The 17150-nt window shown below is 44.4% G+C and overlaps 4 protein-coding genes across 4 annotated transcripts; 2 read left to right on the forward strand and 2 right to left on the reverse strand. All coding sequences in view use genetic code 11, as the record gives it.

The window, feature by feature from the left end:
- Positions 1–215: 215 nt before the first annotated feature.
- Positions 216–1095, reverse strand: EGR_08488 (Major vault protein; the record flags this gene model as incomplete). The annotated part of the gene is made up of 3 exons (XM_024497737.1): positions 216–523; positions 605–921; positions 959–1095. 3 exons carry the CDS (start codon positions 1093–1095, stop codon positions 216–218), a joined length of 762 nt encoding a protein of 253 aa, XP_024347823.1.
- Positions 1096–2590: 1495 nt separating this feature from the next.
- EGR_08489 (Vacuolar protein-sorting-associated protein 25) lies at positions 2591–4650 on the reverse strand (the record flags this gene model as incomplete). The annotated part of the gene is made up of 2 exons (XM_024497738.1): positions 2591–2843; positions 4361–4650. The coding sequence occupies 2 exons, from the start codon at positions 4648–4650 to the stop codon at positions 2591–2593; spliced, it is 543 nt and encodes a 180-aa protein (XP_024347824.1).
- A 1381-nt stretch (positions 4651–6031) lies between these two features.
- On the forward strand, positions 6032–8321 carry EGR_08490 (Activating signal cointegrator; the record flags this gene model as incomplete). Its single annotated transcript, XM_024497739.1, has 4 exons — positions 6032–6521; positions 6563–6822; positions 7919–8032; positions 8133–8321. 4 exons carry the CDS (start codon positions 6032–6034, stop codon positions 8319–8321), a joined length of 1053 nt encoding a protein of 350 aa, XP_024347825.1.
- A 1402-nt stretch (positions 8322–9723) lies between these two features.
- Positions 9724–12125, forward strand: EGR_08491 (Activating signal cointegrator; the record flags this gene model as incomplete). Its single annotated transcript, XM_024497740.1, has 4 exons — positions 9724–9946; positions 10477–10538; positions 11655–11751; positions 12076–12125. 4 exons carry the CDS (start codon positions 9724–9726, stop codon positions 12123–12125), a joined length of 432 nt encoding a protein of 143 aa, XP_024347826.1.
- Between the last annotated feature and the right edge of the window lie 5025 nt (positions 12126–17150).

Genomic DNA, 17150 nt, shown 5'->3' on the forward strand with positions numbered 1-17150 from the left:
ACACTCGGCACACCCTTTTCATCCACAGGATCACAAACAACACAGTAGTTTTGTGAGGTTAAGATGATGGGCTCCGCTACACAAACGACCTCCTCGTTGACACTTGGAATGTGACTCTCGGTATCCAGATACGTAATTAGCCACTCCTCACCATGGCGTCGTTTGCGCCCAAAATCATCGATGTGAGATTTTAAGGCTCGAACGTGGAGAGCGTGCTAAAGATTTTCAGTGAAACAAAACGCATCTGAGCAAGAATCACTCAATAATAAGTCTAAGAGCAAATTCCACCATCTCACCTTTTCATCCAAATTGTAGGCATGATAAGTTTCTACACATTTTTCGTAAGCCCCAACCATGTAGGAACCTGCTTCTTTTACCAGCCATCTCTCCCCACAGACACGTTTTCGTCCACTTCTATCAGTGAAATTCATCAGAGCTTCAATTAACAGTGCCGAATTGGGTAGAATCATTTCGGCCGAGCGTTGAGACAGAACAGTAACCTCCTTTCGAGGTTTATAAACACCTTTAGATTAAACAAAGAGATTGAAAAAACATGTCAAGAAAAGGGTCAATGAATCTGAATTTGCTGACTAAGAAGACCTACCCGGCCCTTCAAAAAGCCACTGTTCACCCGGAATCCGTGCATTCCCATTGTCATCAGTAAAAGCAACAATTGCACGCAGAAGCAAGGCTTCATTAGGAGGCAGTATCTTCAAAGGAGTGACTTCTCCCTGAAGTTGTTCTCCAGGATATAAGGGGAAAGGTGGTTGCGCAAACCGATACTCTTCTTCACCATAATCGAGGACGACCTGGCCACTTTCTGTGATTACTTTCCCCTCACCATCTCTCTTCACGGGATTGAGAATAATACAATACTCCTTAGCGGTGACCGTCACCATTTTCGCCGGCATTTGCACAATACTATAGGGGGAATAACAAATGGAATGATCGTGAATACCTTTCATGATCTTTGCGAATAAATGTCAGTGGACCAGTAACGAGTCTTGTTATGTTAGTGTTCCTGTCAAGAACATGAAGGTACTGAAACGGTGGTACGGGAACGACAACATCTGAAACCGCACTTGAAGAGGCCATTTTTGAACTAGGAGGTAAATGTCGTCAGTGCCTTTTAAAGAGCCGCCTAGCCAATAAGGCGCAAGTGGCCTTCCTCATTAGTATTATTGGCCTAGCAAAAAAAGGGTTTAGGAAGAGTGGATCTGCATTAATTTCCCTGCCTTCTCCAAAAAAATTGTGTATTCGTTAATTATATATTGTGACGATTTAGGATGCTGGACCTTGCGAAGTTTACGCTAACACTGAGATCATTTGATGAGTATAGAAATTGTAGCTATTCTGAAGACGAAGGAAAAACCAATACCCAAGCAGAATATACATGTTTTGGACACAGGAGGCATTGCAGCCTGGAAGTTAGCTCACCCAGTATGGTACAGTGGTTAGGTCAAGAGTAACTCTCCACCAAAACAGAGTTAAACAACCATCGTATTGCATGCAAACTGCCTTTCGGAGAAAACTTCAGGCATTTTTATCATTTTTAAGAAAATTAGCCGCCTTTTCATCAGGGCTCCTACTGCTCTAATGATTTATCCGTCTTTAGGTAGGCTTTGGAAATTGTGGCACAAAATGATCTCCCTTCCGTGTGGATTCATGCAGTATCCTATTACTTAATTTGGCAGCTTTTAGATTTTCCCAGTTTTCACTGTCAAATGTGTTTATTTAGTGGCTACCTGTATGCCTCAGTGCGGTGGACGTGATTCAAAATGGTGCTGGCAGTGGACGTCACCCCTGCCGTGAACTCCTGTAGGCCCAAATGTGGCGTCCCGAGACACCCTGAAGACGAAAGAAGACACAATACTCGGGCAGAATATATATGCAGCACAGAGTATGTGTTTGGGCTACAGGCATGGCTCGAAGGCCAGCCCATCCAGCGTGGTACAAGAGGGCCAATCCAAGGCACAAAAGTGGCGCCTCGCCAATATCGAGGGACAAACCACTACCGTATTACACAATTCCTTCATAGTCGACAAAGACATTCCCGCTTACGCATAGTTTATTTGATAACGTAATAAAGCCAGCCAATGTCGAGCACGCACCTCACTCTGCAGAAACCAGCTATTCTGCGCACACTGAGCCAAGTCACTTGGCCCCCGACTACTGACTTTTTGACTTTTTATAAGTTTGTTTTCGACCAAGCTTCGGGTACCAGAGAGGAACGTGCTCGTAGATGGCCAGTCATTAAAATGACTGTTAGCCCAACTTGCAACATGTCTGGAGACCCATTCCGGTGCGATGATGCAAAAAAGCGGACTTCAGCCACTTGTAGCGACTACCGTCTAGGCAGACGAAGTAATTCCCAACTTGCTCCTTGTTTTTTAAATAGCACCCGGCCAAGCCTCCTGAAACAACCTAGGCAACTTTGACATGAGGCCGTGCTTCCGGAATGCCTCAATCTCACTAAATAGGAAAACTCCACAAACACGCACACACGTGGGTGACGTTGATAGGTAAAGACAATAAGACCGAAATGAAAGACGGTGGTGGGTGCTTGCGGAAGAAAGAATGAAGGAGTGGTCTAGATGAAAAACTTGACGCCCTCTCCACCGTCCATGATCTCGGCTTTGCCGTGCTTCTCGAGGTAGCGCAGTGCCTCTGTGATAACGGCACGATCAAGGCCGTGGAAGGGCTCACCCTCAGTGTCATCACCGTCCGTGATCTCGTAGATGGTGCACACCGTATTGCCACGGCCTGTCGCTCGCACCCACTTCTCAATATCAGCCGCCCAACTACTTGCCTTGCGCCACTGTATGCTCGCGACTTTGTGCGATCTGTCATTTATGCAAAAACAGGCACCTTTAACTGACTGAACAATCCAACCTCCATATCTGGCGTGACATTCGCCAGTCTGCGATAGCTGGTTACATAATATCATGCTGTAGAAAAATTGGCTGCGCGTAGAACAATACAACAGCTGCAGCATCCTCTTGACCTAGGGGAAAATACACTTGACGTTTTTAGATGGCAACAGTTAAATCAATCAGTCCAGTGGAGCAAGTATTAGTGCCACGTTTGAACAACAAAACATCAGGGCTACATTCCTTAATTTCCATCCTGAGGCTCTGGTAGCGAACGTGTCATCTACGATAACTAGCCACCAAATCAATGTCCGATCTCAAATTCTAAGGGAAGAAAAACGTCGGATTTCGTGCAGATGATCAAAGTCCAGGCTCAAACTATCAGCATGAATGCACAAAATGCAAAAAGTCTGGCATTGTGGGTGATTTTCTACCTCCGATATTAATTTATGTAAGACCAGAGGCAGGAAAGTTAAGTGATGCATGGATGGGCGTGAACGCCCAGTCCATTTTTATACTGGACAAAAGTTGATGCAGTGAAACCTCATACATTAATTTGTTAGACACAACTCTTACACAAACTCTACAGACTCCCGAAAATTGAACTAAGGGAAAAGGCCTATTCTCTAGAGCTAAGCTAGCAAGACTTTCCAAAAACACGACACATTCGAACAACTGCCAAATTCGTATGGTAGCAGGTGCGCGGGCGAATAATAACATGATTTAAGAACTTAAAAAGAAGTACCTTAAGTCCCCGATAAAGAAACAACTTCCGATGTCGGTCGGAGAAAGTCAATAAATGACACATTTGAACGAGCAGTTCAAAAAATTTGCCATAATATCAGAAGCAACCCCATACCTGCCAGCGAAAAGACCAACACCTCCAACCACAAAATGTGTTTCCGGCATCAAGGCATTGCGTATTAATCCTTTAAAGCCACACAAACTTCCACATTGGGTTAAACTGCACTATGGATAGTTACCGAGTGCTAGTGATTAAATACCTGCAATTGTGGGTAGACTGGATCGACACGAAGCAAGGTATAAAATCCCCGACGTTGAGAAGGTATGAAATAGTGTTTTGGTGGATTACACGACCAACTATTCAAATCATGAAATACGATCATTCCGTAAGCAATTAAAGTCAACAGAGTGACATGCCCGCCACCGAGGACTTAGAGGAAAAATGACCACCAGAGACCGGACGTCTTTTCTGTTCTGACATGCCATTAATACATGCAATAACGAGATAACCGCTTCAAATACTGCTACAAAAACAAAAAAATGCAACTTTATCCAGATCGAAAGGCAATTCGCAACTATTTAATCATTTTAAGCTCGTTCAGTCTGTTTGCAACACAATATGGTGTAAGCAGCCACTATGAAACGATCAAGAACACGCCACATTAGTGTTGCCTGGGCTCAAAATCGAGGCATCACGCATACATGAAAATGACAGTGAAAGCATTGAAAAATAGTTACCAACACACCTATCTTGCCATTCCAAGTTGCCGCGTCTGTGCAGTTCATCAAAAATGGTCTGAATGAGTTGTGGATTTGCTTTGCGGTTGATTTTTGCATTACTGAAGAGCTCACACCGGGAAGTCATGAGAGTGGATACATCGACAGAGAATAATTTTTTGCTCTGAAAATAGCTTAACACCAATTGGCACCAGGCATCCATTTGCTTATGACGGGTCTCCTCATTCGGTTGGAGTGTAAAGAAGGGTGGAAAGTCGTACTGCCATGGCCAGGAAAATTCCTCATTTGCACTTGGCATTATCTGCAATGAAGGTATGTGGGGAGTTTTGTAATTCCGGGTTGTTATTGCTTGTTAAAGTAGTTTAAAGCGCCAATGAGTAAAAGCTGCACTGAAATCTAAATGGCATATAGGGTAGCAGATGTAACTAAGCCCAAGAGTTTCGACAAACACAGCGACTCGCGGACACGGGATAAAAAAGTTTGCTTCAAACGCAGCAGCAAACTCATTGTAAAGTGAGATGACCTTAAGTTACATGAAGCAGCAAATTACTTCGTTTCATGTAGTCCACCAGAGGAGCTATGTACTGCAATCATTTTGCTGGTAATGACTAACGCCCACGTATAGCTGAACTAAATGCTGGAAATCATCCCAACCAGATGTAAAATATGACGCTTCTGGACCAATCAACCGACGTGCAAAAACAGGCAAATCTAACACCGACCTTTGATAAGAGGGGTTATAAACTAACAAACTTTGACCTTGAACTGTTAACGGTAGTAGTAAATAAAGGCCATTTATTGGATATAATGTCCTTATAATGCAAGTTACTGACTCATAGTGTCTTAAAATTAAAAAAGCACTTCTATCATGGAATCATGTTAGACAAACTGCTGCCCCACATTTTCGAAAAAGAAGTGCATTGTTTTGACCTAACGGTAGTTATATCAACTGTCTTAACGATCGAGCTCATACATTTGGGCCCATTATTTGTGAGAATCAGGATGTAATTTTTGATTGACACATGCGAAACTAAATCTTATTTTTTCAAACATTTAAAAGAACTTCTCATGGCAGCTTTACCACTATTGTTTTTAAAGACAAATTCCAGGAACAAAGGTAGTGCAATGGGCTAGTGTTACTCAAAATACTCTACACAAATTGCTCCAGTTGCTCTTCATGTGTTTTGCAAACAACATTATGTGTTTAAAACAATTCTGTGACAACAGCACTCTTTGAGGACTTTTTTGACTTTTTTGAATATACTCTTTTAATGCGGCATTGCCCATCAGGTCATCTCATTCTAACCATTAGTTCAATGGGAAAGGTGCTACCTAGCCTCCCTTTTGCACCGGTGTGTATTTTCATTGTCAACATTGGATGTAGCTCGGTAGGGGCTTCTGACTCCCAAAGTTCTATTTGCAGTGGATAGTTCCGTAGCCACCCTTTAATTATCGTTGATTGCATTATTTTTAATAATATTTCTGGTTTAGTGGGCAACTGGTGCTTTAAATTGTTGTTCCTTCCCTGTTTTTTAAGCTTGCAATCTTTTAATTTGTCGTGTCTATTTATCGTAATTCAAAGTGTGGCTATCGCAGAAATTTTGATGCACTATCTCTGCTCTTCATTGCCTTTGCTGCTTTCACTGACAGCAGTTGTCCAATTGTTTTACTTCAAAGTAATGACCAAAAGGAAATTTGTTCCTCTCTTCACTGAAAGTGGCACGGGCAGTAGTACGGCTGTGCTTTTGCCGGGTCGTCATCCGTGCCAGTGTCTCGCCGTTCGTCACCGCCTCATAGGCAACTGCACCAACTGCGGGCGGATTGTTTGCGAACAGGAGGGCTCGGGTACCTGCTACTTTTGCGGCCACTTAGTGATGTCTCCAGATGAGCGGAAGCGCCTGCAGGCGGGCACCAACGCGGCACGAAAGCTTTTTGAGCAAATTAGGTCGGCTGCCTGGGCTTCTGGCACTCCCACACCCCCTTGGGTTACTCGTAGACATCGACGAAAACGACACAACAAAGTCCGTAGCGGTAATTCGGAAGACGATAATGTGGGCGAATATTCAAAGAAATCATTTGATGACTTGGGCACGGAGGAAGTAATGGAAGAAGTGGAAGACGTGGACACTCTTCCTCCTGATATCGACGCCCAGACGCGTTTGGAAGAAGGTATTTCGGCCCATTCTAGTAGCTTTACCACGATCTGGTAGGTCTGGTAAAGGCGATGCTGCAGCGAGATCGATTGTTACACTTTGACGCGACAACAGCTAAGCGCACCCGGGTGATAGATGACGAGTTAGACTACTTTGTTAGTGAGGGCACTGGAGCGGCAGCGGTGTGGCTGGACCCGCAGACACGGGCGCGAGTTGCTCGTCGAGTAGAGGAACTGCGTGAGCAGCGACGCCTTCTCCGCTCACAGTCTGTGTTTGGACTCAGCATCGACTTTGCCAACATGACAGTCACTGAGCAGGTAAGTGAGCCAATTAGTGCTTTGGAAGGGTATATGGACGGAGGAGTAGATGGGCCCAGCTTTGCTTTCTACCAAAACACGAGGGGCGTTTAGGTCACATTGAGACTTTTGAGTTTACTGAAGAAATGTAAGGAGTTTTAAGGAGTGAAAAGTGAGTTTTTATGACATATTCATCCGCAACATTAGTACCTTGCATTTAACGAATACGTAGGATTTTGAAACATCCTAGGACACTGCGCCACTTCCACGTCGGCGGTGAATCGTCATTCCCCGATGCACATTGGCATTATGCTGCGACATAATGCCCGCAAGTTAGCTGCGTGTAATTGTGCGATCTGGAAAAATTATGGCTTTAGCTGTCCAGGTACTCTGTGACGTCGGTGTAGTACTCAAGTTTTCTGTACTAGTCACAAACGGAGGGATGTTTTGGTACTCAGCATACCCTAACTTGTCGTCGCTAGCTTCCGCGAATGATGCCGCTAAATGTTCTCACAGGAAGATTTGTCTCTTGCGATATTTTAACAGAAATTATCGATCAGTTAGGCACTGGGGATCGGCCATTCCACAGACTAGTTCGACGTTCACAGGAGTGACCACTGTGCTGTGGGCTGGTAACCACGACGATCGAGAATAGTAACTGATGCATAAGTGCATGCATTAGAGTGTTTGGATCGTCCAACCGTCTTACTCATGGGTGGCGGAGCAAACCGTCACCGTCCTCTTTTGTGCGGTGGCGTGGCATGACGCGACGTAGTGTGGTTAAAGTTCTCCGTTAACACGAGTAGATAGTCTTTAGTTGGGAGAAACCTCTCCAACCTTAGTAGGGTGCTGTCAGTGCGAAATGGCATAGTTACTTGTGATGTGGATGAGGGGTGGACGGACTGATCCTCGACATGTGTGACGGTAAATGTTGGTAGTTCACACTTCGCACTCACCGCCTCGTATAGTACCGCCACAGTGGGAAGCTATTACCCTTAAGCTGTTGTTAGCATGACCGTAACCGGATCAGTGGGGTGGGCACGCGAGGTGGGTGCAAAGTCGAGGGTGAGAGTGGAGGGAGGAGTCTTTCAGCGCATGGTTGTCCCCACCTCTACAGGATCTGCGTGGGTCGAAGCCAGCACCGACTGAAGAGGACCTGGCAGAATTGACTCTACGGAGTCAAAAGCATGACAAACAATCTACCTCAGGCATCTCTGATCCCCTTCTGAATGTACCCACTCCACAGGCAAGTCCCATTTCTGCCTGCCTCTAGCACAACTGCCATTGTCACTCAATCACAGGCTGCTTGGTGTCCTTCTCCGTTCTTTTAGTTTATGTCTCAGTCCCTCCAATTAAAAGCCGCTGAGAGGCAGGTGGGAGTGAAGGAGATGCAACCTTCTACACGCTTGCAGTCATCCAGGGTGCAGGATGCCGATCAACAGAAGGTAATTGACCGTGGTGTCTGTGTCAGCATGCACCAGCCCTGGGCCTCCTTGCTGGTTCGGGGCGTAAAAATGTGAGTGTCTTCCCGATGCATGCTCGACAATTCATTCGTTTGATCCGTATAAAATATGGGGATATGTACACCTGTTCAAGCGCTTCTCTGCCTCATTTGTTTTTAATCTAGGGATTCGTGTTCAAGCTGGTGCATTTGCGTGTCCGAGAAGCACTTTACGCACCTTCAAGATTATTCACTTTTTTTACGGTAACTTGCTAAAATGATACTAGAAGAACATCAATCTGTGAGCAATAAAGTTGAACCGGGAATTTTGACACCACAAATGTACAATGCATTTTATCATTGCGTTCCTGTATACAGTGGTAGCACCTACAAGTGCATCCCACCATAATGACTAACAGTCGTCAAGCTTGTCGTGAGTCAGTTTAGACACCCTTTATTCACGTGGCAGAACATGGTGCCAGTGTGTTCATGTAGCAGCCTGCAACGGGTGGTGCAGTCTCTTACCCGAACTCACGTATATGTACTTGTGTCCACGAGGAACCTTGATCATAGTACGGCGCAAGGGAGCATGGGAGCAGGTTAATTTGCCACTCAAAAGTAAGACGGTTGAACTACTCGAACGCTTCAATGATAACCACGCGTTCATACCTGACTGATGAATTGGTAGTCACGATTGCTAATGCACATCACAGCAGGCATTCCTCTAAACACCTGGCCAGTACATGGAATGCAGGTCTGATCCAGACCGCCCAATTGGTGTGCGACCACGTTGAAGTTGTCATGATTAAAACAGTCAGTAAACGGCTGCCGTCATTTGAAAGGGTTGAGCTAATTTAATCTCAATCGTTGTATTTCGAAGCGGTTTTGTAGGTCTTCGACGAACGCTGGAACAAGGGTATGTGTGTAGGCAAGGACAAAATGTGCACTGATTACAATACTATTCCTCACTCACACCCTTAGTAGACTCGAAGTTCTCGGCTTGATTTGAGCGTCTCTGGTTTTCCCCTTTCTAGCTCCTTTTCGCTTCATTAAATGAATAAAGGCATAAATGATAGTTCTTGCGGAATTTTTGTTACAATCGAGGTGTATTAGGAGGAAACACTCCTTTTAACCCATGAATCACATTCATTTTGCATATGCACTTCCACGTGTTAGTGTTATGACCTTGTCTACTCGTGGTTAAACATGGAGTCTCGGCATTTTTCGCGTTCACTTATTCTTCAATGCCTCCAACACTCGCATTACCGAACTGACCAGTGTGATTGCTGCATTAAGTCTGAAAAAGATTATCTATTTATGAGACTCGAAACATCCTGCATCCATTGTGCCAATCTCAACCAACCTATATTTACGACACGACTTATGACTACCATTTCTTGCGATGGGATGAAGATCACATTGCATACACGCTTTTGTGACGTGCAGGCTCATATGAGAGCGCTGAGTGTTGTACCGACGTGATGCTGGTGGTATACGTGCTATCAAGGGGTTTTCTCACACATCCTCCGTTTTTCACTTACACCCTCAATCGCTTGCTTCCTTTTCCTCCCACTGGAAATGAGCTCAGTCACGAGGGTCGTTCGTGGTACTCGGCGCACCGGGGACCTCTTTGGATTGCAGCTACTGCAAAGACACCCGATGAGGAGGAGGTTCGCGCGATAGAGGAGGCTTATCTGGAACGAGGTGAGTTAGTTGATTGGCATCCCTTGTCGCTTTGGTGAGCACCTATTTTTTGCCTTTGAGGCTAACGTATTGCTGATGGCATCACTCACTGTTTTGGTCACTCGTTATCTTAAAATCTTTCAATCCCTTTTGACTTCTGCGTGCTTATCTCTTTTAAAATTGGTTTATATTTGGATTCTACGAACGACGCGTTTATCACCTACTAGAAGAGGCACATCACCCATACCATTCTTCTGTTATACTTTCTCCTGTCATTAAATTCACCTCCAACAGAGTAGGAGTGCTTCAAACCAGGTATTAGAGTTTAGGGTTTTTTTTCAGCGTCGTCTTCCTTTTAGGCCCAGAGTGAAGTGTCATATTTTTGTCCCTAGTCCATTGTGGGTGTTTCACACCAAACTTCTTCATATTTGGCCATAATCGATCCTCCTTTGGCAACCACAAGGTCAGTATCGCGTAAAGAAAAAAGGGTTATTCGCAGCGTTTGCCTTTAGGTACCAGAAAAACGGATTTTCCAACTTCGTATCCCACAGGTGTTCTTTTGGGTTGCGTCAACGTGGATGATGTCCTGCCACAGAAGGAATACCGTTTAAAGGTATGTCATGGTTTTTTTGGAAATAGACTTAGAGTATTTCATGATGTGTTTTCCAGTCAGGTAGAGACTTCTGATTCCACAAATTTAAGTCAGTGCACATTTGATCTCCAACTACATACACAAACTTGTTCTATCGTTCATCTATTACTCGAAAGCCTGCTCTGGTAAAAGAAGCTTTGTTGATTTGACCAAACCATCCTGTGACACTCTAGTGTACGGATTACAAGTGAAAAAGTATTTTGGTATCTAGCAGGAGTCAACTTTCCCAAATGCCAGCATTTCGTGATTAATTGTGCTCACCGTTGCAGCTTCAGCATAGCCTGTGTGCCAATTGGGCGGCCTGGCCGACGCATTCATTTCGCGCATTAGCCTGATGTTCACTGGAATGACTGCTGTGCTGCAGGCTGGTACTTGTGACGACTGCGATCGTCACTGACGTATGCACGCACGATTTTGAGCGTTCAACTGCTTTACTCCTGAGCAGCGTATTAACCCATCACCGTGATGTTTCGTGCCGTGGTGTGGCGTGCTGCAGCATGGTTAAAGTCTTTTGCAGACGCAAGCCTTTTGCAAGTTTAAATTGTACACCATTGTTATGAAGAAAGCCCGATTCTCGTCACAGGCTTTGCTTGTGCGTGGTGGCTCAGCTGCTTGTCATGTGGATGAAAGGTGTATGTATCGGCGCTCGACATGTGTGACGTCTATTGGTCATATTTCGCACTTACCGCTCACGGTTTCTTGTGTTGCTTATGAAATTGCTACAATGAAGGGCTATTGCTGTCGGAGTGGTGTTGGTTAGCGCGGTCGTAACCAAGTTGACGAGGCGAGCGCCTAAGGTTTGAGTAAAGTCAATGGAAAGAGCGAGGTGGGAGGAGTGTATCTCACCTCATCAACGTAAATTACAGGGTAGTCGTGCGAAGAGGTAGAGGGGGTGACTTGAACATCCTTTACTTCCGTCCTCCTGCATCGAATACGTTACACGGTACTTGTTGCCTAGTAGCAATATTTGGACGCCACTAGAAGTCTTTTTATTTTCACCCCTTTCTGAGTCACCATGGTGGCATTTCTTGAAAGTCTTATCATAGTACAACGCATCGTTTTTGTTACCATGGTTAGTTCCCTAGCGGCGAATCCGAGAGTGCCTACGTATTTGTCTGCTCGGATCCTCGTGAGCTGCTCATCAAGTTGCCACTAAAGGGACGGCAAAGAATCTGTACGTTTCGATATTCTTATTTGTTTTTCTTTGATTCAAAAAATTCCAAATCAGGGCGCTGTTAGAGTTTGTCCTATTGGGCGTCAACAATTTGCAATGGAACGGTAAATGCGACAGTTAAATCACTGCGTAAATACGAGGTGGCGTAAGAGGCGCATCACCTGTCAGGCACAATACTTAATGGCTTCCAATATTTCGGCCTGGCAGCTACGATTTAAGGCGACGAAACGCTAGACATGTTGCAGCTCCTTGCCTTTTATAATTTTTTTGGATATTATTGGGTGTTATTCGCCACTCGCATGTGTTCTCTTCCTCTTTTGTTAGACCGTCTCGAGGCGCATATTCATGCGGCAGCTAAGGAGAACCTCACGTGACTGTCTTACACGACCTGACAAGTGGATTCCTTAGTTTGTTTTCCGATTTTTAGAAAAATTTTTCTTTTGAACCACCTTGGAGACTTTTCACTGAGGCTCTTTTATGCTGATTAACTGAGGTTGTCTTGTAACGGCACACCGGATGAGATCATTTTCGGTTTTGCATCAGTGTTGCATTTCGGGGATTTTGATGAGTCAGCGGCCTTGACCCGCCCCACATGAACGGCTCAAGATCAAACGATATGCTGCAGCTATCCCATTTGGCGGTTTGATCATTATTTTGGGCCCACTTGCCCAAGAGTGGAACCACTAAATCAAGTGCATAAGATGGATTTACGAAGCTAGTGTTGGACGTCCGTCCCTTCTCATCACCTCATTTCCATTTCATGATTGTCCACCCGTCTGTCTGAGTTATTTTATAGTTCATGGAAAGTCTACGTAAATATTTAAGGCAGCTTCAATAAAAATCGTCCTGTGGTTGTTCCTCAGAACGCAAAATTAGGTTATTTTAAGAATCAGTATGTCTTGGGCAGCCCTTCCGCAATGAGTCGGGGAATATTTGTCCACCTACAGCAAATGTCTTCCCTTCCTCAGGCTGCTTTTAAGCGTTGTCCAGCTTTTAGCAATCTTTCTTGTGAGTTCTCCAATGTAGTTCGCTTCTCGAGGGCCGCAACGTTCGAGCCGCCCGGGGGAATTCACCATGGATAACATTAAAATGGGCAGTTCTCTCACTGTAATTCACCTTTGTCAAAATTACCTCCGTGCGTGTCTTATGTTTCATTGAACCCAAAGGGAGGATTGATGCCGTTCGGAGGGCGCTGTGTGACAGCGCTTCAGCAAAGAGTGGAGGCTCTGTCCTTGCGTTTGGAAGGAGGACGACTCTGGTCAGATTAGTGCTAATCTTCAAAATTGGTTTTGAAATGTCGGGACACCTGCTACGAGACTATTCTCTATCCGAGTTAAGTGCGAGGATGGGCAGAAGCCTAAGAGAAGAGTAGGCTTGATGATATGCCCTGGGTGGGTGGTGAATGCTCCTTTAACAAATCCTTAAATGAAAAGCAATTTTGAAACAGATGGACAGTGAGAAGTCGAAAAAGTTTAAGGGCTTGAAGAAAAGCATTGGTCTTGGAGCAAAAAATAGTGTTTGGGAAAGTGACGAGGAATGTGGATGGACTGACGTATGCGATTTTGGTAAACCTCATAAATGAGTTTCCCTGTTTCAGATTTTGTGCAGCACCTTGTTTAACCCTTTAACTTGTCCCTTCTCTTGGTCCTGATGGATGAATCTGCCAGTAACCTGCCTCATACCAATATATTTTAAACTCACAAAGGGTGAATGGGTTATGCCTTGGCAGGGGTTTGGTTGTCTTGTGAGTTTTCCTTTGTGCAACGTACAACGACTGTGGAGAGGTTCTTTCCGTTAGGAGCCTGGAGTAGCCCGATTATGAAGGCAAGGTAGTTGTGACGCCGACTAATCAAAAGATCTTAGCCTCAATGTGGATGACTTTATTGTCCACCTGCCATGGGTGTCCCCACTTAATTGGTGGCTGATTACCGAAGGAGTCTCTTTCGAGTGTTGCAGACATACCTTCCTTAACAGAGCCCATCATTGCATATTGAGAACAGAGAAAGGTGTTTTTTAATCAAGTGGAATTGCAAACTGGATAACAAGGGACATACAAGTTTCCAAATCCGCCGTATGCAAAAACCCAGCCTTTGTTGGTCCCCTCTTTGCCTCTTTTTCTCGTTGTAACTGCCTATTTTGAATGTGCTCAAGCGACCGCATTGTGCAAGTAAAGACGGGACATCGACCTCAGTCCGGGAAGTCGCCTTACTCATGAGTGTCAACTTCTAAAGCGTTGCACCATTTAAACCACCGTGCCATCCAAACTCTACTCCTGAAATGGTTCGGACTGTAGGTAACTGCAAAATGCCTGATGCCGGAAAAATCGCCGTCTTGAAAGACCCACGAATACTTTTCACTTTTCCCTTTCGCCAATTTAATGTCATCATTGACTCATTTCCAACATCAGCTAGTCGACATATTGAAGCTCATTGCTTTTATAAATGTTGTAGAAGCTGTAAGGATTGATTCACCGTTTGAAAGTCCTCATCTACCCTGCTGCTAGAGCATTTTGAAGTGAGTATCCATGCGGCAGCTAGGAAAACTTCACATGACCGTCTCCCATGATCTGACAAGACGATGATTCAGTTTGTTTACCAATTTCTAGATCTAAAGTCCTTACGACCTACCTTGGAGGTCCCAATGGAAGCGTATTTTGGACTGGTCAAATGAAGTGGTCTTGCAATATCGCATAAGGCGAATGCATTTTCAGCCTATCATCAGTGTTAAATCTTGCAGATTTCAAGGTGAGCATTTTGTTTCCCTTCCATCATGAACAGGACAAGTGAAATGGTCTCAAGATCGAACGATGTGCTGCAACTACCCAATTTGATGCAACAATCTTAATGGTAGCCCACCTGCTCAAAAGCAGAGCCGCATAGTGCAGCCTGTAAGGTAGGCTTAAAAAGCTGGTTATATGTCGACTCTAACAGTCACTCAACTTGTAATTAATGTTGCCCGGTCTTCTCTCTCACTTATTTCATGCCTCAATGGCGGTTAACGTAAGTACTTATGGTAGCCGAACCAACAAAAGTCCTCCAGTTGTCCTTTAACACAAGAGATTAGGGTATCTTTCAAAAGCATATGTAGAGTTGCTAAACATTCTTCATTGATTTGCAGCATATTTATCCACCCACAACAAATGTCTTGCGCCACAACGCTTCGAATTGGAATTCAGACGAATCCGACGAGATAGGAGACATTCTTCGACTTGTAGGCCTTATTCAGATCAACCTGGAAAATCCGTAGGTCAGCTACAGCAAAAAGACAGAGAGGATCTATTGCGCTACCCCAAGCGAATGGATTGGGTAACAGACGTAATGTGTCACAACTCGTCAGCCCGGCACCTTTCATGTATACTGCAGATAAGAGCCTAAATTCGCAAATCTGACTAAGTCGGAAGCGAGTGATTTGGAGTTGGTCAGCGCACCACCGAGTTTCAGCGTGGCAGAGGCATTTGCAATGACCTGTTTTGCAAAAATAAATCAATTTGGAATTTTATATTTCGTTAATCTTAACACTTTCTGTCCATTTTTATAAAATTCAAACAGGCAAATTAGACAAAGAGCATCGCTGAGTGAACTGGGCCCGCGAGTATTATAGGCTTTGAGGCAATGAAGGCCATCAAAGCCTTCGGCACACGCACGCAGATATAAGGTGTAGCGTGCAAATCCACACAAGATTTCATTAAAAACTACCTTACCCCACTCGATCAAACATTAGTTTTCTAAAGTTACTCATCGTTGTGTCTAAACGGACTGTTTCTAAGCGGGTATAACAGGTGCGTGAAATACCACAAAATCCGGTAATTAACAGATATGTAGTACGATGGTTGTTTACCCCTCGATATTGGTGAGGCGCCACTTTTAAACTTTCGAACTTACCTTCCTGTACCTCACCGGGTGGGCTGGCCTTCGGGCTGCGCCATAAGTCCAAACACCTTCTCTGTGCTGAATATATATATTCTGTTCGAGTATCGTGTCTTCTTTCGTCTTCAGGGAAGTCTCGGGACGCTGCAGGTATGGTTCGGGTCCTTGGGTAGCATTAATAAAGGACCCAAAGCCTCACTTATAACTAATGATTTATTTTGCCACTTCTTTGCTATTGAGTCTCAATGCTACTTGAAAGCTTAAGGTGTGCTGCATAACAAATTTGAAAGAGCCACATTCCATCCACATTAACACGCTGATCAAATTCAACCAATCTTCCTCTGTTGTCAGGGCATATTTTTATAAGTTTTGCAAATCTGACAGTTTTGGCATTATTTAAAGGTTATTAGCAGGGCTTTTAGCTTCCAACGTTAGTAGCCCATGTTTTGTTTATTATAACCATCAACCTTGAAACTATACCGAATTAGGGTGATTGTAGTGGTAGATTCTGCATGTGGGGTATGTAGGTGCTAGTTATTTTATACGTGTATATGTTCTAGGTTTTTCTGGTTATTGTTACGACCCAAAACATCACAGTTATGTGAGAATTCCAGGCTACCTAGACGCATCATTTGTTTCGAAAACTGGGTTTGATAAAAAAAATATAATACGAAACGCCTCACAAGCAGGACGCAAATTAAAGTCTGCGCTTGCTCAGCGACAGTCACAGAGCTTTGTTCAAGGATGTGAGGATATTACACTTTGGAGACGTCCCTCCAATCCAGGTATGTTTCCATGTAGGTTGATAATGTTCTAAGTAATACAGCATTGTTCTGACAATACATCTCTTTACCTTAGACCTGACCATGAAAACGCGGGTCAAATGCTTGCACCGTAGGCAAAGATTGCAGCTGGGTCCCTTTCGTGTTATTCCAACTGTCGTCGAAACTTATTCCTCTACCACACTTCAACTGGTCACAAATCGACTGCTACATTATCGGCTGCAACGATACGAAGTAAAGTGGAAGGAAGATCAAAACGCTTCGGAAGAATCTGGATTTAAAGTCATCGAAACAACTAGACGTGGTCATAGCATAGGCTACCTTAGTTGCGTAGATGCAATGATGGAGCATTCAACAAACGACATCATCTGTTTGTGTTCTAGTACACTGGCCCTCATGAGATATGACCGTACGTTCTGGGTAAAAACTCACATGTTTTCTAGGGGATGCGAGGATTTACCGATTGCTTCGAACCGCTGAAATTCCTAGACAAAATCTGCGTTCTGTCTTTGCTCGAGGAGCCTTAAGATCCTACGTTACAGCATTGGATTCGCAGTGGCAATGTGAAGAAGATCCTATTGTAATGTTCTATAATCACTGGACAATATCCACTTATGGTTCAAAACTTGAAAACTTGCTAACAATATCCGAGCTACAAACGATGCCCCATGTATCTCTTTCCAGTTACCACTCACAGCCTGCTTTTACTGCTGTGGGCAGTGCTGCTTACTTGCTGAATACGAGAAAACAA

Source organism: Echinococcus granulosus (assembly GCF_000524195.1).
Source record: "Echinococcus granulosus chromosome Unknown EG_S00108, whole genome shotgun sequence".
NCBI classification, from domain to species: Eukaryota; Metazoa; Platyhelminthes; class Cestoda; order Cyclophyllidea; family Taeniidae; genus Echinococcus; species Echinococcus granulosus.